Source organism: Nannobrachium achirus, assembly GCF_963921795.1.
Source record: "Nannobrachium achirus genome assembly, chromosome: 14".
Lineage (NCBI taxonomy): Eukaryota > Metazoa > Chordata > Actinopteri > Myctophiformes > Myctophidae > Nannobrachium > Nannobrachium achirus.
The window spans coordinates 43281508-43304723 of record NC_137821.1 but is presented as its reverse complement, the minus strand read 5'-3'; the positions used below and the strand labels follow the sequence as shown (position 1 = coordinate 43304723).

General features: G+C 43.3%; 1 protein-coding gene across 1 annotated transcript in view; it reads right to left on the bottom strand.

Moving 5' to 3' along the window:
* The window catches only part of LOC308298322 (RAS guanyl-releasing protein 2-like), a 92538-nt gene that overhangs the window by 12672 nt on the left and 56650 nt on the right, over positions 1-23216 (bottom strand). Inside the window, exons 7-13 of the mRNA XM_080741896.1 lie at positions 21968-22141; positions 14613-14729; positions 11529-11813; positions 7253-7333; positions 6928-7047; positions 5170-5285; positions 3938-4079 (exon numbers count right to left, since the gene is read on the bottom strand). Coding sequence (XP_080598022.1) covers positions 3938-4079; positions 5170-5285; positions 6928-7047; positions 7253-7333; positions 11529-11813; positions 14613-14729; positions 21968-22141 — 1035 coding nt within the window. The remainder of the gene's footprint in view (positions 1-3937; positions 4080-5169; positions 5286-6927; positions 7048-7252; positions 7334-11528; positions 11814-14612; positions 14730-21967; positions 22142-23216) is intronic.

The window sequence follows — 23216 nt, the reverse complement described above, 5'->3', positions numbered from 1 at the left end:
AGAGATTTGTATAAATTTAAAAAGCAGTCTTCTGTATAACAAGTACTTTTGGTACTTTAAGTACATTTTGATGCTAATATCTTAGTAGTTTTACTCAAGTACATTTTGAATTCCAGACTTTCTTACTTGTAACGGAGTATTTCTACATTGCGGTATTGATATTTTGAAGTAAAACATTTGAGTTCTTTTCCCACCACTGACTGGGGATAGTTAAGGGCCAGAGGGCAGCACACAGCTTGACAGGTAGAACAGTGCCACACATGGAGGGTTACTGTGTGGGCATTGTTATTGATCTTCTGCTATTATGAACCATCCGGGCTTCTCAGGTCATCTGGGGACCGGGACACGTCTGCTTACTGAACCCCGGAAAGAAGTAGTGTTTCATGCACCAACACCTGTGAATAAACTAAACTCCCTCAAAATTGCAGGTCTGCTACAATTCTTGGTCGTAGCTCTGTTTGCCACTTTTTTATTGAGGTTTATCATTCATTTCTTTTTAACTCTTTAATAGCAATTCTTCATTGCATTCAAAAGCCCAGCGTGTTTCCACTGCACTTTGTCTCTTAACCACTTTCAACCGAAACCTTTCATAATCTTCGGCGAGCGACACCGTCGTACAACTTAGAATAAAACAGGGCTTAACAGGGGTTTCAATGCTCTTCTTAACGCAGGGTAGATTGCGATCTACCAGTAGATCACAAAGGCTGTAAAGGTAGAACACATGACATGCATCTAAAAAAATTATAAATATGATTAAAAAAGAATTATGTATAAACAAAAAAATCACAAAATGTCTCCTCTTTATTGCCTCTGCCACTTGATAGACTGACATCAAGAAGGGCCTGTCAGCTCCCTTCACGGCTTCAAAACCCACAATGCAATACCGGTATATTGTTTTCAAGAGTGCGCAATCGTCAGTAGTATAATAAAGTAATGTAAAAATCAATGAGGCGAAGAACCCAAAAGCCCTATTCCAAAGCCCCCTCAGGTAAACCGTTTCAGCAATCATTTGACTAGTTCTCTTGTCAAAAACAGTATGGGCAGCCCTGTGTGAACTCTGAATGGCCTTGTTGTTCAAATGCACTGTACAAATAAACGTGCCTTGCCTCTTCAGAAAGCCCAGTGACCTCCCTCCTCCTCCTCCTCCCTACATCACCCAAACACCTGCAGAATGACAAGGCTGTTTGTCTCGGATGAGGTCTGAGTCAGCCCGAAGTGTTACACCATGCCAAGGTCTCTGGTGTGAGTAAGAACCTTACACACAGCACCTTAAAGCACCTCAAGAGCCACAACCAACAAACAAACTGTTTATGATACTGCTGCTGCTCCTCTCCGACTAATAATCGCCTGATTATTCCTTCTTTTTGAGCGGTGCTCCTTGCAATTTTCCATGTTGCTGTACTTGGGACCCCTATTAGCTGAGACTGAGGCAGATGAAGCAGGGACCCCCACTACGTATTGGATTCACGTTAAACGTGCATATTGGATTCACGTTTAAAGTGTTTTAAGACATTTAACCACTTAAACCCTCAATACTTTGTAAACTTGACTCTTGGCTCTGCACTTGGTCTGCTCTTTTATCCCCGGTGTACACCAAACTTCTTAGCAGAAAAGTAGCAGATCTACAAGCTCACGACTTATAGATCTGCTATTTCCAGGCTATTGTTCCCCCCAGAATAGGGATGCGAGGGTTCAAGTTGTTAATGTAAAAAAAGTCCCTATATCACACAATGATTTTGCGGCCGCCCTGCAGTATCTCTAAGGACCCCCTAGGAGTCCCGGACCCCCTGTTGAAGACCCCTGATTGCTGCTACGATATCTCAGGAACAATAACAAAACAATAAGCACTATTATGCACCTATACACAAGCTTTAACAATAAAGAAACCTTGAAAAGATAAAGAGAGATCAACCAAGTGCTCAATGGAGATAAAAATAGAACCTTGAGCCGAGACCTGATGTTGTTGTTATTATGCAGTGGTGACAAAATAATGATCGTGCCTAGTGTTGCCAGATTTTGAGAGAGAAAGAAGCGACCAGGTCTATGAAAACAAGTCCAAAGGAAGCGAGTATAATATTTGAAAATAGCAGATCTACAATCTCACAATGTGTTGTGATGCGACACAGCTTGTACATCTGCTATTTTCAAAAGAACAATCGTGAAAATAAGAGAATATTTTTAAAACATTTTAACTAACACAAATCCCTGGCACACAATACTTTCAGATGGAGCACCGCAGGAATATAATACATATTAATTTGGGTTGTGTGACATGAAAATGGTTGAAAACCACTGGTTTAAACGACATTAGGAAGCAAGCCCAAATAAACAACTACACTTATAAAAAACTACTGCCCAAAAAACTACCAATATATATAAGCAACTTTACAGAAAAACAAAGTCGGTTTACTCGCTTATTACGCAGACATGGCAACAGTGATTGCACCTGTCAGGCTGTAAGTATGTAGCTATGCAGACATCATTTGATGCCTCCTAGAATAGAAGAGGCATGGAAACAGACACGCTCTATCATGCAAAACAAAACCCAGCAACAGCAATCCAAACAATACCTACAATGCATCAACACAAGCCAAGAGCTTTCTATGGGGTACTCATGGATGCTCTGCTGTAGTTCCTGCAGCTCCCTCTCAACGATCCATACCCCTATAGCTATGGCACATTATTATATTTAGCCGCAGTCAGGCAGAAACCTTTGTATCTCTATATTTCATATGTTTTTATTTTATTTAATGGAACAATTTTATACTTATACTGTTACTACAGTAGGCCTACAGTGTCGCACAAAAACAACAAAAATAGCCGATCTGGGATTTAAATCATTGTGGGGCTTTGTCCTCAATACCATCGTATCTGACTAACTACCTCACAAAAGCGAGCGACACCCACAGCCACAATAGAGGGAGCGACAACAACGACCTATAGTGTGTGCCAGCGGCTACGTCATTGTAGTCCTTAGCGGCCATTTCTTGGGTAAAAACACAGGTGTTTCAATTGTTTGATTGCATAGAACTAATGCTTTACTCCAATCAGAACACCTGTGTAAGGCTGCGTTTACCCAAGAAATGGCCGCTCTTAGAACTACATTTGGCACACCCTATAGAACAAACATGGGTCAATTCTCTTTGTACTGCACTGCCACCAAAGTGTGGAATGCATCTTAAGATCTTTCAGGAGGCCAAAGGGGGAGGTTCATCTCACTTCGAAGTATTCAATCAATCAATCAATCCATCCGCATGCTCACAAAGCATCATGATGCAATGTGTTGTGAGCTTCTCTGTCGGTTTTATGACATTTTACCGGTGAAAGGTATGAACAAGTGCTTATGACCAATAATAACTAACACTATTTCCTGAAAAGTAACAGTTTTGGACCGCTCAAGAGCACCAGTTATATTTTTCTACACATACAGTAACTAGAGAGACAGTGAGGAATAGCATACACCAGGGTTCCCCAATAGGCGGCCCGCGGGGAGCTACTGTCTGGCCCCCACCAACCCCAGTAATAATGGTGGTATAAGAGCAGCAACAACACTAGTATATCGTCATTGTCGGGTGGAAAACCTGTATCTCAAAATGTGTACGTTCTTTCACAAAGTATAAGCTCTGCTTCATCATACGAGGCCGTCGCACAAAAGTAGTGAAAACAGCCGATCTACAAGCACACAACGCCTCGCGGTGCGAGGCGTATAGTTTAAATCATTTTTTAAATGATAAATGCAAAACAAACAGTGTTGGACATACAAGATTTTCACCCGACAACGACGATAGCTGAACTGTCGCTGGAGCAGCAGGAACGCCACCGTCGCCCCCTGCAATGTTGTGGCCCTCGGCTTGGTACCCTAGACATAATTCGGCCCTTGGGGAAAACTAATTGGGGAACCCTGGCATACACATTAAAAGAAACACAGTTCACTCACAAAGCCGGCGCAGTGTTCGCAGAAGGTGGGCTTGACGTAGGTGTTCTCTGTAAACGTGTGGATGAAGCCCATCTTACAGTTGAGCAGGGAGCTGGCTTTCATGAAGTAGTCGATCATCTCCTCCTCGCTGATCTTGCCGTCCCTGCAGCGAGAGACGAAAAGGAAGAAAGAGTGAAAGCGACGATTGAAGCTTGACAGGCGTCTGTCACAAGCTGTCGCGGCTTCCGTTGATTCCTAGAATAACGTTCTTTTCACACTGCTGCGTTTTTCCGGCCAGATATCGGAGCAAATTTCGGAAAATAAAACCTCACCTTATGGCAATCGCGTTTGCACACTGCCGCCCGTTTCGTGTTTATTTTCGGACCAGGGATGATTCTTTTTCCGATTTTCACTGTTGCCACTGATAGTCCCTTGCTCTATCTCTCTTTCCTCTCTCTCTCCCTGGCCTCCGGATTTCCAAAACGCAACGAAAAAAACGCAGTGCAGTGTGCAACAAGCTTAACACTGGAATTTAGAATCCTATAGATCCTGTATTTCAGCAAAACACACTCTTTTAAAGATTTACTCTGGCCTGAAAACAGGCTTTTTTTTGTGTGTGTTCCTAATATAATTCCCAAATAAGATGAAGATGAGATAAGCCTGTATTGATCCCAAGAGGGAAATCCACGTGGCATAGCAGGGAGTGTTTTATTCCCAACTAAACCGGTGCCCGCAACGGTCGAATCGGCAGTTCTCATGGACTACTGGCTGATCTGACCAACTTTACGATACACAAACGCAGAGTTTGGAGTCGAAAGTTGCCTGCATGTTACCGTTACCGTGTACCTGTTGTTGTTTTGTTTTGTTTTTTGGTAACTGTGCTACTGCCATATCAACTGCATTTCCCTAATGGGATCAGTTGAACAATAAAAGTCTGTCTGTCTGTCTGTCTGTCTGTCTGTCTGTCTGTCTGTCTGTCTGTCTGTCTGTCTGTCTGTCTGTCTGTCTGTCTCTCTGTCTAGAATGAAACACTGGAGAGAAACATAAATAAGAGAGAGATAAGAGAGAGAGCATAAAAGGAGGTGCATACTGTATACTGTAAATACATTAACTGATCTTCAAGCCTACATGGCGTTAGCTTGAAGATCAGTGCTTGTCGGCAAGCTTGAGATTCAGGAATCAAACAAAGATACATTTAAGAGAAATACATGTAAAGGGAATGAGGCTGTGAGCGCTAGACGTTTGTCTCTTACTGATTCTTGTCCAGTTCTCCAAACTTGCTGAGGTAAGGAAAGTTGTTCCTGATGGCTTCAAACTCATCCCTGGAGATGTGTCCGTCGCCGTCCGTGTCGAAGTTCTTGAAGACCGACTGGAATGAGCAGAATATAGTGGAGAACATTTTAACAACTCTCAACCTGGTGTCCCCGTGGTGGGCATGTCATAGGAAAACATGTACTACTGAAATAAAAATAAATGTATAATCTACAAGCTCAAAACCTCGTCGCCTGACTCGTTGTGAGCTTGTAGATCGGCTATTTTCACGTATCGCAGTGAAAGTATATAGTATAAAGAGGGCTAAAGTGGTTAATATGTGATTGATTGATTTATGTACTACCTGCTTATTGTAAATTGCTTTGGATTAAAAGTGTCTGCTAAATGCCTAAATTGTAAATTGTAGCACCCTCGCTGGGGGGGCGGGTTTCCATTCCGAAACCAGGTTACCATTCACCAGCATCGTCAGGTTAGCATTTCACCATGTTAGCATTCACTAGTGTTATCGCTACTAGACTACTTTGACACAAACTACTGGGCTCTTCAAGATCAGCCAGTGTAAAACGATGAAATGACGTTCAATCTAAATTATTCTGTATTCACTCGACTTGAACTATTCATTCCAGTATTATCTTCTGAATCCTCATTTCAAAAACTGTATACAATCATTATAATCATGCTTGTCTTACAAAGGCCTTAATTTTAGGGATTTCTGCAGTGGTAAGTGTACATAATTACCGTATTTAAAACAAGAACGCAGTTTATTTGCTCCACTGTGTAAGGAGTAGATGTGACTATATGAATGGAGTGTAACCGTTAAAAAAAAGGGACTAGTATTTTAATAGAGGGAGGAGAGAAAAAATCAAATCACTATAATCCCATTCTATATATAATCCAATACTTTCCAGTTCTGGTGGTAACTATGGTAACAGATGACTCTGTGCCAAGTCAATATAGCTGAAGATCTAAAAGCGTGCTGCACAGTTATCATGTCAACATGTAGGGGAAGAGGCTGCAATTAGCACCGAGGTGTGTGTGTGTGTGCGTGTGTGTGTGTGTGTGTGTGTGTGTGTGTGTGTGTGTGTGTGTGTGTGTGTGTGTGTGTGTGTGTGTGTGTGTGTGTGTGTGTGTGTCTGTGTGTGTGTGTGCGCATGTGTGTGTGTGTGTGTGTGTGTGTGTGTGTGTTTGTGGGCGCGTGTGTGTGCGTGTGTGTGCAGTGGTGGAAAAAGTACTCACACTTATTACCTAAGTAAAAGTATCAATACTGCAGTGTAGAAATACTTTTACAATTATAAGTTCGGAATTCAAAATGTACTTGAGTAAAGTAAGTATTGGTATCAAAATGTACTTAAAGCATAAAAGTAGAACATACGTTCATTATGCAGAATGTCCAATTTCACAAGTTTTCAAACGTTTAGAAATATTTGAAAATAGCAGATCTACAAGCTCAAAATGTGTCGCAACGTGACACATTGTGAGCCAACTCAAGGTTGTTGACTGATTTACCACTATTTTAAGCCAATCAGAATCCAGTATCTGAACACGTGACCACAAAAAGTGGTAGAAGGTATCTAGTAACTAGTAACTAAAGTTTTCAAATAAATGTAGTGGAGTAAAAGTACAATACTTGGAACGGAGATGTAGTGGAGTAGAAGTAAAAGTATTGAAAATTGGAACTACTCGAGTAAAGTACAATGTGTGTGCGTGCGTGTGTGCGTGCGTGCGTGCCTGAGACTCACCTCCACCATCTTCTCGATGTGTTTCTTGATGATGGTGGGGTCGGCGTTGGGTTTGACCGACACGGCCCACTCATCGATCATGGTGGGCTTGGGGTCGGGGGCGGGGGTGGGGGAGGAGTTCTGTTTCAGGCCCCAACAAACCCCCCCATCCCAAAGAAGAAAGAAAAACACAGGTTACATCATCGACTTTTGCCGTCTGACCGCAATAAAATCGTTATGGATGGACAGGGGGACTTCTGCACACTGTAGCGGTTGAAGGTCAGGAGGAGAAGATGAGGACGATAATGATCTGATGTTTAATGGACTATTGCAAATCAATGCTTACCGCGGGCTTGGCACTGCGGGGCTCTCGCTGTAGAGACATCTGGTAGATCTCCTCTTCTGTGTGGTACTGGTCGAGGGACACCTGCACACAGCACACGGGACGAGTGGAACACGGTGTTCATGATGGCTTTTATGTGATCAAAAATGTGGAGTGAGCTTTGACTTTGCCTCGAGTCGTGAAATGCGCTTTTACAATAATTGTGGAATCGCTGAAAGCGAGCACACATATGTTATCTTCATTATTTATCTATCGGTCAAGTTCTCCTCGACAGTACAAAGGCAGGGCCCTTAGCCAATGAGGTGTAGCCAAAGGGTAGATCTTTATGCCCATACATGGTGTTAACTGCGAGCCCACACTGTTTCACAGTATTTCTAGTCTTTTTTAAGGTTTTCAGGAAAAATTAAAAACATGAAAAAAAGTGGAACTTTCTTTTTAAAACATTTCCAATACACAGATCTTCAGATGGGGTTATTGTTAATTACACATTAATGTGGGGGTCCTTGACATGAAAAAAATCACACCCAATGTGAAGTGAGCGGTGGTCGTGCTTGCATACCGTCTTCAATTGGTAATTGGTAATGTAATACAGGCTACACACACACGCACATTGCTATGGCAAAACGCTGAGGAAAAGACATTGCTATGGCAAAACGCTGAGGAAAACACATTGCTATGGCAAAACGCTGAGGAAAAGTGGGAGTCTCTCAGTGGGAGAATTCATCTTTTGTATTGGGTAATCATATCTTTTCCAGGTCAGTCGATTCACCATTAGAATCCCTTTTCACCAAGAAGAATATAAACAGAGTTTATGGATCTCATGCGGTTGGCATCTGTAAGGGATGCTACTATGGCAACATGTGTTCCAGCAGGACTCGACTGTCACCCGTAATCATCCACCGCAGACGCGTGTTGTCGACTCGCATTCTTTCACACAGTAGCTGTTCCACACCGACTCTATTGTGTTTCTGGGATATATTGAGTTTAATCCATTTAGCCCTAGAACTATTTAATGCTTTAACTATTGAAAAATAGCAGATATACAAGCTCACAGCGCGGCACCGAGTGCCGCGCTGCGAGCGTGTAGATCTGCTATTTTTTGAAAAATCATGAAAATAATTTGTGCAAATCTTTGAATATCTCATTTTTAAAGTGAACATTTGTAACTCAAATATTTGCTTCTGGGGGGGTCCCCGATACAAAGTATTTTGAGACGGGGGTCGACGGCCAAATACATATAATTCTAGGGGTCCTTGACATGAAAGAGTTTGAGAACCACTGACGTAGAAACGTGTGTTTTTTAAAAAAAAACCTTTGAAGGATTTAGAAGACACTTATAGAATCGGGTCAAAATGTTCATAATCATTCAAAAATAGCAGATCTACAAGCTCGCAGCGTGGCACTCGGTATATCTGCTATTTTTTAATACTTAAAGCATAAAACAATGGTTAATGTAACAAAGATGCGTTCCCGGTCTTGATCGATTAAGTGGTGACAGCAGAGAGGAAATTGGATTTTTGATTGTTTTCACCCCTGAATCGGAGCATCAAGGTTAACTATAGACTAGAGTATTATTGAGGCTGTAATAATAGGTGCTGCTTTTTAACAAGCATCGAGTGTGACTCAGCCGGGAGGAGAGAAAGCATCGCCTTCATCAGTTTGCTTATTTTAGCTACATTACCCATGGCCATGCCTTACCAGAAATCTATTCAAAGAATACTGTTGACTTCACCTCTCGTCGCCTCGCTGCGAAGCAGAGCACACCTCAAGTAAAGGAAACGTAAACAAGCGTCGGCATGAGATAATTAGGTATTGACCCTGTCCAGTGAAGTTCCGTGGGGGCTCCCCATCAGCTGTGAAAAGTTTTCTTTCACCTTGAACAGAACAAAGCGAGTAAGGAAGTGAGCTGCAATCTCCCGTTAACACCTGCAGTGAGATTTAGTTTAATTGATCTCGGGGGGAGATGAGGGGAAGCTGATCAGGAAGCCCCTCTCTTAAAATTCAGAAGTGCATCTGATCTGCGTCTGACAAAAAAGGATAGATCACAGTCGTCACACAAAGAGACACAGCAGTTTGCTTTGAAGCCGGGAGACTGAAAGCGCTACCGTAGATCTCCCAGTAATGGCCACACGCCGACCTCAGCGGCGGCACTGAGGGGTAGGCACTGTCTGTACTCCAAGATCAATCTCACTCTGTATTTATTCCCAGACAGAAGAGAATCTCTCTCTCTCTCCAAAGTGTTGGAATCAAAACGCTGAAATCTACGACAGAGTAAAAGAAACCTGATGTTTGGCGAGTTCTGGCCAGCCAGACAAGCAGTTAAAGATGATGGCTCATTCTCTCCACATCAGACAATTGGGCCAGTAGCGATCGGCACAAAACGGAATGTGCGGCTCACTTTTGAGGCAAGGGCAAAACTGTAGTAGACATGGGCTTATTATTGTGTGATAAATTACCTTGTAAAGGCCCTTTAACCCACCCACCACCTTGTACGAGGCTATTTGAGAGAAAATATCGATTTTCAAAGGCTCAGGAGGATGGGTAAAAGAAAATATACCTTTACTTACCACGAGATTGCCTGCCTATCCTCACACTGCCCCTGATCCGTTTTTTTGTCAACCCTTTCCCTTTTTTTTAAAGCGATCAACAGCCCCTCTGTGCATCATGCAGCCATTGATTATACATTTTTAATGATTTCAATTGATTTAATACTCGATTCTGATCGGTCAATTCTGAAGTCCACTGTTCTCACTAACTGGCCATTATTCTGCAGCTGTTTACGTTGCCATGGGAGTGGAAGCTAATCAACATGGATTGAAATGATTGATTTTGCTTGGAAGCAGCCATTTACTAAATGGGATGTTGTATGTGGTCGTTGTTGGAAAGTAAACCTTATACTTCAACCAGTGTATACTGTATCAGGCCAAGGACCCCCTAGCTGAGAGTAGATATGAAGCAGGGACCCCCACTGCATTAAATTGTGTTGAAGAACTTTTTCATAGATCTCATATGAAAAATTATCACAATAGACCCCTCCCATCTGCGGTCAGACCTAACTCGGTAGAAAGTGATTTTCTTTTTCGCCTCTAACACTTGTTAAACATTGAACTATGTCATTAATATACCTTAGAGTTGTTGTGTGGAAATAAGAAAAAAAGTCTGTGTTGCCTGAACTGGAGTATTGATTGTGGGGCCATGTGATCATCTTTGACTTGTAGAGAACACCTTCATGATGTCACTATCACATGACACCACAATCAATCTTCCAGTTCTAGGCAAACATAGAAGGGCAGACTTTTTTCTTATTTCCACACAACTCTAAGGTATATTAACTCTTTTACCGCTTCGGACGTTCCCGTTCGCCCCAATTTTGAACCCAGCTCGTTGCCAATACGAACGCTCGTTCTTTTACCTTGTCTGATGACTGTAAGCTGATGAGGGGTCGCGCGGGTGTGTACAGTAAAAACATCTCCCGTAATGCTGCTTTCAAATCTCCACCACACGTGAACATCAATGATGTCCAATTCACTTCCGGGCTGTTCTCTGTGGACCTGATCTAGATTATGCATTTCTATGCTCTGAACGACGGCAAGCGGAGCGGCCCAATTCACATCTATTCTTTGCATAACTTAAGGCTGCCCTCTGCCGCCATCTTGGCTAAAGTACACATATAATAAATAAATAAATAAATAAATCGTTTGGAAATAATGAATAGATCTTTTTCTATGACATCGCAAAGGTAAGCTGCTTTTTGCTGGCACCAGCCCCAATAAATAAATAATACATCTGGCAGTAGAACTGTTAACTGTTTTACTGCTACGGACGTTCCCGTGTACTGTAATCACATCGCCCGCAGTGATGGTCTTAAAAATCCCTTATGCGTTAACATCAACGGAGACCAATTCTCTTCCGTGTTGATTTCTCTGGCCCTGTGGCTCTGTGGCCAGAGACTGGTCTCAATGGATGGCAACACATAACGGCCAAATTCACATTAACTTGCATGACGCCGCCCTCTGCTGCCTGGTCTGCCAAAGTGCATGTTGCACAATCCAAAAAAAATAAAACATAAATAAATAAATAAATAAATGTCTATCTATCTACTATAACGTCGCAAAGGTAAGCCGCTTTTTGCTGGCGCCAGACCCAATAAATAAATAAAACATCTGGCAGTAAAAGAGTTAATATCATAGTTCAATGTTGAAAATGAGTGGTACGCCCCTTTTAATGGATGGAATAACATCAGAAAAGAAGAGCACTCCGACGTCCCCCTCCAACTCACGGTGAGCAGGTTGAGCAGGTCCGTGTTGGCGTCCACGCTGCCGGGCGGGGTGGTCTGTATGAGCGCCAGCTCCTGCAGGATGGCGAACAGCTGCTGCGTCTTGGCCAGGTTGACCCGCGTCTTCTCCTTGTCCGCCCAGTCGGGCAGCGCCACGTGCACGGCGATCAGGTCCTTCAGGTGCACGCCCAGGATGGGGAAGCGGAAGCCCGTGCACTCGGCGAAGCGCCGGCGGTACTGGCTGTAGTTGCCGCACGACGTCACCAGCTCGATGAGGCCGTTGAACACCTGCAATGACCATTATTTTATTTTTATTATTTTATACTTTAGTTAATTATAAACCAGCAGATCTACAAGCTCATAGCGCGGCACCGAGTGCAGCGCTATCATAGACCGTAAAATATATGGACAGTGCGAAGCCATTGGTTTCTATGCAGCGCAAATGAAGTATTTTGGGTCCTTGGCATGGGTGTCGCCATCATCTATCTATAAATGCGAGAAGTCTCTGCGTGTCTGCGTGTATGTAATCCGCGTATCTCGAGAACCGTTCGTCCCACCGGCTTCAGATTCGGCACGCGCGTTCCCCGCCGCGGAGTGCAGTGCCGGGTCTCGACCCGACCCGACGCGCGGTTTTCCCGAACCGGCGCGAAACGTTCGGAATCTCCTTATTTGATTGTTGGTTTATTTGGTTGATTGTTGACATCAGGCTGTTCCGGAGGAAATCGGCGAAAGCTCTGACTCATTGTGACATCACTTCATAAAAGGCTCTGACATCACGTACGCCACATGAGTCAACAAAACATCTCTGTGAGTGTGTATGTATGTATGTAATCCGCGTATCTCGAGAACCGTTCGTCCCACGGGCACGCGCGTTCTCCATATATGGGCATAAAATGAATGCCCCCATATATGGGCATAAAATGGATTGCAGACAGACAGATACAGATATCTCCATATATGGACATAAATGGACAGAGGCAAACAGATGGTCAAAGATCTCCATATCGGAATCTCCTTATTTGATTGTTGGTTTATTTGGTTGATTGTTGACATCAGGCTGTTCCGGAGGAAATCGGCGAAAGCTCTGACTCATTGTGACATCACTTCATAAAAGGCTCTGACATCACGTACGCCACATGAGTCAACAAAACATCTCTGTGAGTGTATATGTATGTATGTAATCCGCGTATCTCGAGAACCGTTCGTCCCACGGGCACGCGCGTTCTCCATATATGGGCATAAAATGAATGCCCCCATATATGGGCATAAAATGGATTGCAGACAGACAGATACAGATATCTCCATATATGGACATAAATGGACAGAGGCAAACAGATGGTCAAAGATCTCCATATATGGGCATAAAATGGACGCAGACAGACAGATACAGATATCTCCATATATGGGCATAAATGGACACAGGCAAACAGATGTTCAAAACGGGTCCTATGACAACAGGTATAATGAGGTTTGCATTAAAGGGGGAACCGGCACTGTGTCTGCAACACAGTTGGAGGCACAGACAGATACTCCATATATGGGCATAAAATGGACGCAGATAGACAGATATCTCCATATATGGGCATAAAATGGACCCAGAACTATAACTGCAGTGATCTCCATATATGGACATAAAATGGACAGCGACATACAGACAGACAGATACAGATAACTCCATATATGGGCATAAATGGACACAGGCAGACAGATGGTCAAAACGGGTCCTATGAAAACAGGTATAATGGGGTTTGCATTAAAGGGCGGGGCATTCATTCCCTATTTACATTGTTCCGAGTTGGCCAGGTCGCCGACTAGACGCTGGGCCGCCCGAAGGGCGGCCCAGCTTCTAGTAGATTGAAATGCGACCAGAGGAAATGCCAATGGTCACGTGCAACCGCAGAGATACATGGGAGAATGTGGTCGGAGCCTCCCGAAATACAGCACACGAAAAGAACACAGCCGGCTGGTATCAGTTTAGTTGGCCACGCCCCCCGCAACTTTATCATCAATTTTAACATAAATGGGACCTTATTTTCACAAAACGCATATCATCGTGATTGAAAGGCAATTTTTAACTAGCGATAGGAACCATAAAGTATTTATGAAAATGTTAATTAAGGTTAGAAAACGAAAGGGGAAAATGAATGGGGTCCAATGGAGAACAACTCTTTTTGCGATCGACCGGGGGGGAAAACAACGCAACTAGCGGCCAATCATAGGAAGTTTTAGTTTCGTATTGGAATCATTTTAAATCGGCAGAACTATGCCCCTGAGCGCTATGAGCTTGTACATTAAATTGTTTGAAAAATCATGAAAACTCTTTGAATATATATATATTTAAAGCGAATATTTGTAAATCAAATCAAAAGACATTTTCAGAATCGGCCTCAGACCAAATCCTAACACAGATGAGCAGCTTGGTGACTTGAAGAGCAGTGGTGGAAAAAGTACTCACATTTCTTACTTAGGAAAAAGTACTAATGCTGCAATGCAGAAATACAAGTTCATAATCCAAATTGTAGTTGAGTAACAGTACAAAAGTATAGAGGGTATGCGCGTGACTTCCTCATCATAAGCGGAAGTTATGCGGGACGAACGCCTACTGACCGGCAAAAAACTACTTTCTGGCCTTGACAGTCCATACATCCAAACAGAAAAGTCCTATCTGATTGCATTAAACTAACTACGTTAAACGACGTTAAACACACTTTGTCATTCACTTTGCCACTCGATTTGCCACTTGATTTGCCATTCACTTTATGCATGTATCAAAACATACTTTTAAGTACAAAGTTTCAACGCATTATGTATATAGTGTCTAAAAATCTTTTGGAAATAGAAGATCTACAAGCTCACAATGCGTTGTATTCATCAATTCATATGTCCTTAAAATCATATATTTGTGCTATATTATTTCTACTGTAGTAGGAACAGAAAAAAAGAAAAAAAAATACTGAATTACATTAACCAGCAGTCACCCAACCTCCCCCTGCACGCACGCACGCACGCACGCACGCACGCGTTGCCCCACACATGACATGTTACAGATGCTGTTTGACAGACAGTATAGGTGCGCTGTGGTTCAACCTTGTTGGTCTCTGCGCTGATGTGGCTCTGTGTGTCTTTGAGACGGGAGATGGAGCTGTTGCTGAGGCCGCCCACCACCGCCATGAGGGTGTTGAAGTTCTGCAACTGCAGCAGCTTCTGTAGACGACAGAGAGACAGAGAGACAGAGAGTCAGAGATTCAGAGAGACATTACAGATGTGCCGTTTCAAGTCTTCAGGCTTAAAGGTCTTTGCACACTGCTGTGTTTATTCGACCGAATATCTGAGCTAATTTCGGATCACGTAAATAAAAAAATCAACCTCACGTTATGTCAATCATGTTTGCACACTGCCACCCGTTTCGTATTTATTTTCTGACCAGGTTTTTTTTTCTTTTCGATTTCCGCAACTGTCACCACTGGGTCCCTTGCTCTCTCCCTCTTTCCTCTCTCTCTCCTTGGCCTGAAAAATGTTTTTTTTTTTTCTTTTTTTTTTTTTTGGATTTCGGTTTCCAAAACGCAACGAAAAAACGCAGCAGTGTGCAACCAGCTTTAACGCTCTTTTCATGTAAATGTCCTGCAAATCCACAAGTTTCTTTCCATGTTTTGCTTTGCTAATTTTTATGGAGAATGAACCCGCAAATGGCAAGAAACCACAGAGAAGGGCATAAAAGGGGCGCCTGCTGGCCTACTGGTCCAGGCGCATACCACTTGGGCACTGCCACATAGGCATGGATGCCTGGCGGCGTCGGCGGTTCGATTCCCGATCCGGACGACCTTTGCCGCATGTCACTCCCCATCTCTCCCCCCATTTCCTGTCAGTCTACTGTCCTATCAATAAAGGCATAAAAGCCCGAAAACAAATCTTTCTAAAAAAAGGGAAGGGCATCAATAAGCTAGAATAGCCTGATCTACAGGCTCAATGTTCTGCCAATCCACCGGAAATCTACTATCTTGCCAATGGCAGGACGTGTGAAATTTTGAAATGGCACATCTGAATAGACGGACCGTAGCACTGTGTGTGGGCTTGTAAGCCGTATAGCCAAAAGAGAATTTAAAAATAAGAGTGCGGTCTGGCATGATGGCAAGAAGATTGACAGGGAGTCAGTTCGGTGAAAGAAACCAATTTGAAGTTTACACTAAGACATTTGGAGAGAGAGAGAGAAACAGGCAAGGCAATTTGCCATCATCACACGTACCCACACACACACACACACACACACGCACACACACACACACACACACACACACACACACACACACACACACGGGCGCGTGGGTACACAGGCGGGCATGTAGCCTCGTGTGGCACGTAATTTCGCCTCGACGGGAGCATGACAGGCTATTATTAAAACTCCAAATGAATGCCATTCAAAAAAAAATAGTGTGTGCCGGGGCCGGTTTTTGCCGCCGCGCTATTAACCGCTATTCATCAAAGTTATGCTAACGCTTTGTGAATGGCGCTCTCTCTCTGCGGGGCTCAGCCGTTGCCCTTCAGCCCCGCTGGAAATCAACGGGGGTCGCAGCTGTGTGGGCGCGCGGCCACGGGGCATTGTTTTTTGCCTCGATCAGCCACCGGCTCAAACACCCACTGGAATCAATTGGCTAAGCTGTGTTGAAGGCATGCCCATGGGCGTCACACAAGGTAGGGAAAGTGGGACTGAGTTACTACTAGGGCCCAAGGTGGAGGGCCTTAATTATTTTATATAACTTTAGCTATTGAAAAATAGCAGATATCTATTTTTGAAAAGTGAAAATGTGGGCAAATCTTGGAATAAATACTGTATGTATTTTTTAAGCGAACATTTGTAATTCAAACTTTGCTTCTGGGGGGTCCCTGGAACTAAATATTTTGAGATGGGGGTCCGTGGCCAAATACATATCATTGTGGGGGTCCTTCACATGAAAAAGTTTCTAAACCTTAGAAGGATTTAGAAGACATTTACAGAATCGGGTCAAAAATATTCAAAGACTTGCACAAATGTTCAAGCTTTAAAAAAAATAGCAGATCCGCGCTGTGAGCTTGTATATCTGCTATTTTTCAATAGTTAAAGCACAAAATAACGAGTAATAATGCGTTCCCAGTCTAAATGGGTTAAACCCCCCTATGAAGAACATTCATTGGGGGCCCCGCAGTGAATCCTTGCAGAAACTGGTGCGACACCCCTGCCATCAGCCCCGGCTCAAACACCCACTGGAATCAATTGGCTAAGCTGTGTTGAAGGCATCGCCCCCCCTCCCTCCACACACCTCCCCCCCCTGCCCTGCCCCCCACCACCTCCCCACTGAGTGGCCTCCGAACACCTGTGCGCTGCGACTTCAATTAACCAGTGTGTAAAATGTGTCTCGTGGAGGGGTTTCTGTGTCGGCACATCAGGATTTCAACCCAACGTCACGCTAATGAGCAGTGTGATGACTTGTAAGACCTTCATGTTCCTCTCATAACAGCAAGGCACAGGGATCGTCATACAGCATGTTTATTGAATTCATTCATAAGGGTGTGATTTGAGGCTACACAGTAGGGAAGGTTAGAGACAAAGGAGGGAGACAAAGACTCTAAGATTAGAACACCAATGGGTCAAAACTAAGTTATAGACGGAGGAGCTTCTATGGACACTTGTTTGAAGTGACCGTTATTATCATTTAGAAGTTTATCAGTTATACACAACAGTCTGCTGATGTTAAGAGTTTGTTGACTGAAAAATGGGGAAAACAGGAGTGACAAAGGAGTGTGTAGCCTACTCCCTTGTGTCTGTTCTCTGCGTGACCGTCTCATCACAAAATTAAGCACGTCAACAGGATAACTCAAAACGGTATAGCCTCACTGTCACAAAAGGGTAGAATTTTACGGGCATCAACTGTCCCATAATAAAACAATCACAGAGGGACACTTAACACGTTGCCATACACGTCTATGTCAGGCAGAATTGGAATTTCGTCATTTTAGGGGCAAGGCCACTTGGCCTTTGGTGTTATCCATTGTTTGAGGGCACAAAGGCCAAATGCCAGGCAGGAAGGCCATCAAATAAAACAAGATTTTGGTCCATTGAAAGAATTAATTAAACTAGAAGCTCGGCCGCCCTTCTCGTCTAGTCGGCAACCTGGCCAACTCGGGAATGATGTAAATAGGGAATGAATGCTCCGCCCTTTATGCAAACCCCATTATACCTGTTGTCATAGGACCTGCGGTGGGGAACGTGCGTGCCGAATTTGAAGCCAGTAGGAGGAACTAAAAACGTAGGCAAAGATCTGAGCTATAAGCGAAATTTGGAGTCTGTTGAACCAAGCATGTGTTGTCAGGGCTCTTTCATGCGATTCGGCCAATTCGGCCTCGGCTTCAATTAGTAGTCAGGATTAAGGGTTAAGATTTAAAATGTTATATGTAAACTATCTGCTGTGAAATAAATACATTGGTATTTACAATCTGATCCATGCTCATTGCAGCCCGGCACAAATCAAAGACACTGGATTGGTTTCAAAATGGGGACTCAACAAAAGACACTGGTGTCTACATGACAAGAAAGAGACACTGGTGTCTACATATTGACAAGACAAGACGAAAAAGTAGTACAGTCAGCTGCTATACGGCATTAAGGCCACTGTGGCCTCAGGGCATGCCATTTTTGGAGGGGCACAAGGCCAAACAGAGGGGCAACGACGGCCATGGCCTTCATGGCCTCCCTGAAATTCCTGCCCTGATATCAGGAGTCAGGACCCAGACTCACCGCTACTTTCCATTTAGTTAAACCAATGTTGTTTTACTTTTCAAATAGGGTAGGCAAATGTGGCCACTAACATTGTAGACTTAACTGTATGTATGTATGTGTATATATCTATTCTGTTAAATGGAGGGATAGGGAAGAGGCTCATTCAGAATAAGATCACACAGCATCCCTGTCCACATGAAACCTCTGCCAATAAACATGTTTTAGTTTTAAGGAGTTTAAATCAGGGCAGTGGTGTAAGGTAACATAAGTAAATTTACTCAACTGATCTAAAGCGACGTGTTATGTGCTTGCAGAGTCAGACCGGCTATTTTCAAAGCATTTTTTATACATTTGGAAACATTTGAAATGGGTCATTCTGCATGATGAATACTTTTACTTTAAAAACATAATTTTAACTCTTTCTGTACACTTTTTTGGAAGAAATCTTCCTCCTAGTATAATCATAATACCTGATATTCATGTTTTAGAGGGGGGGGAAATCATGGCACCACCTCTTTAAGTGTATTTTAACGCAAATACTATTCGAATACCAGACTTTTTTTAACAGAGAATCTCTACATTGTGGTATGGGTACTTTTACTTAAGTACTTCTTCCACCACTGCTTAACCCGACATGTTGGTGGCTTCCCTTCGACAAGAACCCTCCTTAGGTGAGCGTTGTGTGTGTGTGTGTGTGTGTGTGTGTGTGTGTGTGTGCGTGTGTGTGTGTGTGTGTGTGTGCGCGTGTGTGTGTGTGTGCGCGCACGTGCGTGTGACAGACGGGGGAGGTCGAAAAACCGGATGAGTCACTGGTAAATAAATAATGAGCGATGGTGGAGGGGATACAGGAAAGAAATACCAAAAAAAAGCCAGGGGTGGAACAGTGGGAGCAGACTGAGGTGTATTGTGACAGTACCAGCCCAGAAATAGAGCCTCAATAAGGAGAAGAAACTTCTTCTGTGAACTTCAGTGAACTTCTCCTCTTGATATTGGAGGTGGCTGTGATATGAAATGTCCCTTCAAGAAGTGATAAACCCCATGCCCCATAAGGCAGACCCGAGCCGAACAAATTAACAAGTTAAGGCCTGGAATTATTTTATGCTTTAGCTATTGAAAAATAGCAGATCTACAAGCTCACTGCGAGCTTGTAGATCTGCTATTTTTGAGGAATCGTGAAAATTTGTGCACATCTTTGCAACTCAGATTTTGCTTCTGGGGGGTCCCTGGAACTAAATATTTTGAGATGGGGGTCCACGGCCAAATACATATCATTTTGGGGGTCCCTGATATGAAAAGGTTTGAGAACCATTGATGATAGAAACATGAGTTTAAAAAAAAAAAAAAAGAACTTTAGAAGACATTTATAGAATCGGGTCAATATTATAAAAGTTTCCACGATTTTTCAAAAATAGCAGATCTACAAGCTTGCAGCGCGGCACTCGGTGCCGCGCTGTGAGCGTGTATATCTGCTATTTTTCAATAGCTAAAGCATAAAATAATGGTTTAAGTAATAATGCGTTTGAGGTCTAAATGGTTTAAAATCGGAGTTATTATCAATTAAATTACAGTTCACCTACCAGGGTGTGCACTTTGTGCCATATCTTTGCAGTGGAAGGATGATCGTATAGTAAGTGGACCATAAAAGTGCAGGTTTTATACAGTGTAATATGCCTCTGAAGTGCAGGTTTTATACAGTGTAATATGCCTCTGAAGTGCAGGTTTTATACAGTGTAATATGCCTCTGAAGTACAGGTTTTATACAGTGTAATATGCCTCTGGCAGTCATGATGAGGAGGAGGCTCAAAGGCTTCTGTGCTAGAGGGCAGATGAGCTCAGATTAAAGTCAGAGGACAATGCACGGTGTCGCGTCGTGAACTTGCTATTGTATTCTGCCATTTTTATGCTTCTGAAAACTGCACTTTCCTTTGAACTTTTTGTCATTTTTCACCTATAATGACATGACCAAACTAGAAAGGGGCGATTCTGGGAAGGTGTGGTTGCACTGACGCGAGTCGCGAGGATTCCGACGGGATGAAAATGTGTACTGTTCCTGATGAATCCTGTCTTACCATTTATATAACATATTGTGATGTCACGTGAAGCTTGACCAATCCTGTGTCAACTGGACATGTTATTGTCCAATCAGAAAAGGGACAGAAAAAGTCCATGAACTCAATGGACATTTGGGGTTTGGCGGTTACAGAAAAGGTTACAACATTTATTTCACTGAAATGGACTTTTGGTGTTATAAAGGTTACTCTAGGTGAAATAAACGTTTATAGAAAGAAAAATCACACCCAATGTGAAGTGAGCGGTGGTCGTGCTTGCATAACGTCTTCAGACTAGGATTTGAGTCTAGGATGTACAGGGTATGCTACACACACACGTTTTGCTATGGCAAAACGCTGAGGAAAAAGGCTACAGACATACGACATATGACATCACTAGACAAACATGATGCTACGTACACACATTTTGCTATGGCAAAACGCTGAGGAAAAAGGCTACAGACACACGCACAGCCACTCTTAGGAGCGGTTTACCACCGCTCAACAAAAAGGTTTACTCTAGGTAAAATAAAATGGACAAGGACAGTAGTCTGGTTGCCTACACAGGGGTTGACACTAAGCTCTCAGAGTCACTTGCCCATCGGGCAGTACATGTTCTACTTGCCCAAAGGTCATATGCCCACTTGCCCGAAAAGTACATTTTCCATTATAAAATGATCAAGTTACCAAGTAAACCATAACTTTGGGAGCAGCAATTTTGGTGTTCTCTTTATTAGGTAAAATTTGCACCAAAAAATTATGTTAAATGTTTTGTTTATGTTAAATCCAGTCAAAAACGGAGTGTCGACAGTCACTTTGAAAAACCAGAATGAATGCAACTTCTATTTGTAAAAAGGCAGCATTGTTCTTCATGAATAGCCTATAATATTTTATGAAGATGGAATGCACTTGCCCGTCGGGCAACCTGAAACCAAACTCAACTTAGCAATGAGGCAACCGTTAGTGTCAACCCCTGCTAAAGAAACCACACTAAATAGGGGGCACCAGGGTGGCGGTCAGGGACATGCTGGCCATTGGGAAAAGCGGGACAATTCCCGAACGGCCGGTTTATTCCCGGCCGGTCCAGGCCGGCCATTAGGAAAAAATAAAAAATAAAATGTCGGCTTCTTCGTTCCATTTTGGGGGCTGGGCGGCCAACACAGTAAATTGTCACTGTCGGGCAGAAACCTTGTATCTCCAAGTTTCAAATGTATGAATTTGTTCGCAAAGCAAAGCCATGCTTCATCATACAAGGCCGTTGTACAAAAGTATTGAAAACAGCAGATCTACAAGCACACAACGCCTCGCACCGCGAGGCGTTGTGTGCTTGTAGATCGGCTGTTTTCACTAGTTTAAATCATTTTTAAAATGATAAATACAAAACAAACGGTTTTGGACATAGAAGATTTCCATAACTCATGTACAGTAATTGGCCCACTGGCTTGTCACTTGTCATGATCTGAAATGGCAAATCTTTGAGTAGCAAAGAGAGAGATCTCTCTCTATAGCGCACAATGAGGGCCTCTCCAACTCCTTTTCCCGGGCTGAATCAGGGGCCCAGCACGTCCCTGGTGGCGGTTAATCCTTTTGCCCTCCGTGCCCCCTCCCTCCCTCCCTCCCTCCCTGCAGCGTGCAGACCTGACCTGAGCCACCCGGATGAAGTGTGAGACGACGGCGGCGCGCTGCGGGGCGGTGGGCTTGCTGAGCACCATCAGCTGGATCCACTGGGACACGCTGTTGAACAGCGTGATGAAGCGCTCCAGGATGGGGTTGTCCACCGTGCAGCCGTGCATCACAAAGCTGTGGTAATCCTGGAACTGAGAGAGAGACAGACAGTGTACTGTTACCAATCGCTGCTTTCACCCATTAACTCAGGGGTCTTCAACATTTTCAGGCCAAGGACCCCTTAGCTGAGCGAGAGATGAAACAGGGACCCCCACTACATATCGTTTAAAATTGTGTTGCAGATTTCTTGTACAGCTTAGACTTTGACAGCACTATCATCTGTGTAGGTTGGATTGTGTATTTTCATACATTTAACCACTTGAACTGTCAATACCTACAGTACTAGTCTACTCTTATTTTCCCTCTACACCAAACCGCTGTGCCAATCTGCTTTGTTTTGACTAATGTTCCACTAAGAATAGGGATGCTAGGGTTCAAGTGATTCATGTAAAAAACATCCTATTACACAAAGATTTGGCGGCCCCCCTGTAGTAACTCTGGGGACCCCCTAGGGGTCCCAGACGCCCTGTTGAAGACCCCTGCATTAAGACATAAAATGTGTTAATCCTAATGGTTTTCTGAAAATCTATGTTTCTTCATCTGTGGCGCTGAAAGTTTTTAAGAATTAGAATTATATGATATTTGACCTCTCAAAATAGGTCCCCCAGAAGCAAAGATTTGAGTTAAAAATGTTTGCTTTAAAAGAATATATATTCAATGACTTGCACAAATGTTCAAGTTTTTTCAAAAATAGCTGATCTTCAAGCTAATAGCGCGTCACTCGGTGCAGCGCTATGAGCTTGTATATCTGCTATTTTTGAATAGCCAAACAGCATCTGACCTCTGTCAACACCATCCAACAGACGGCGTACCATTACCCATCGCTGCTTTAAAAAAGATCACATGGAAATGGTTGGGTGCAAAGACACCATCTAGTAATAATTGGAAAGTAACATTAGAAGATATTAACACATTGACCGCCATTTTAACATACCTCCGTACTCCCACCTGCCATTCGTCTCCATAGACTTCCATGTAATTGGGTGTGCACGGATCATGCACACCCATGCCTAGATAATGCACCACGTGTGTCCACATTGCTCACAGCTTTCAAACAAAAAAATCCGAATGGAAATCCGTTCAGGCATTCATGAGATAACAGCCACT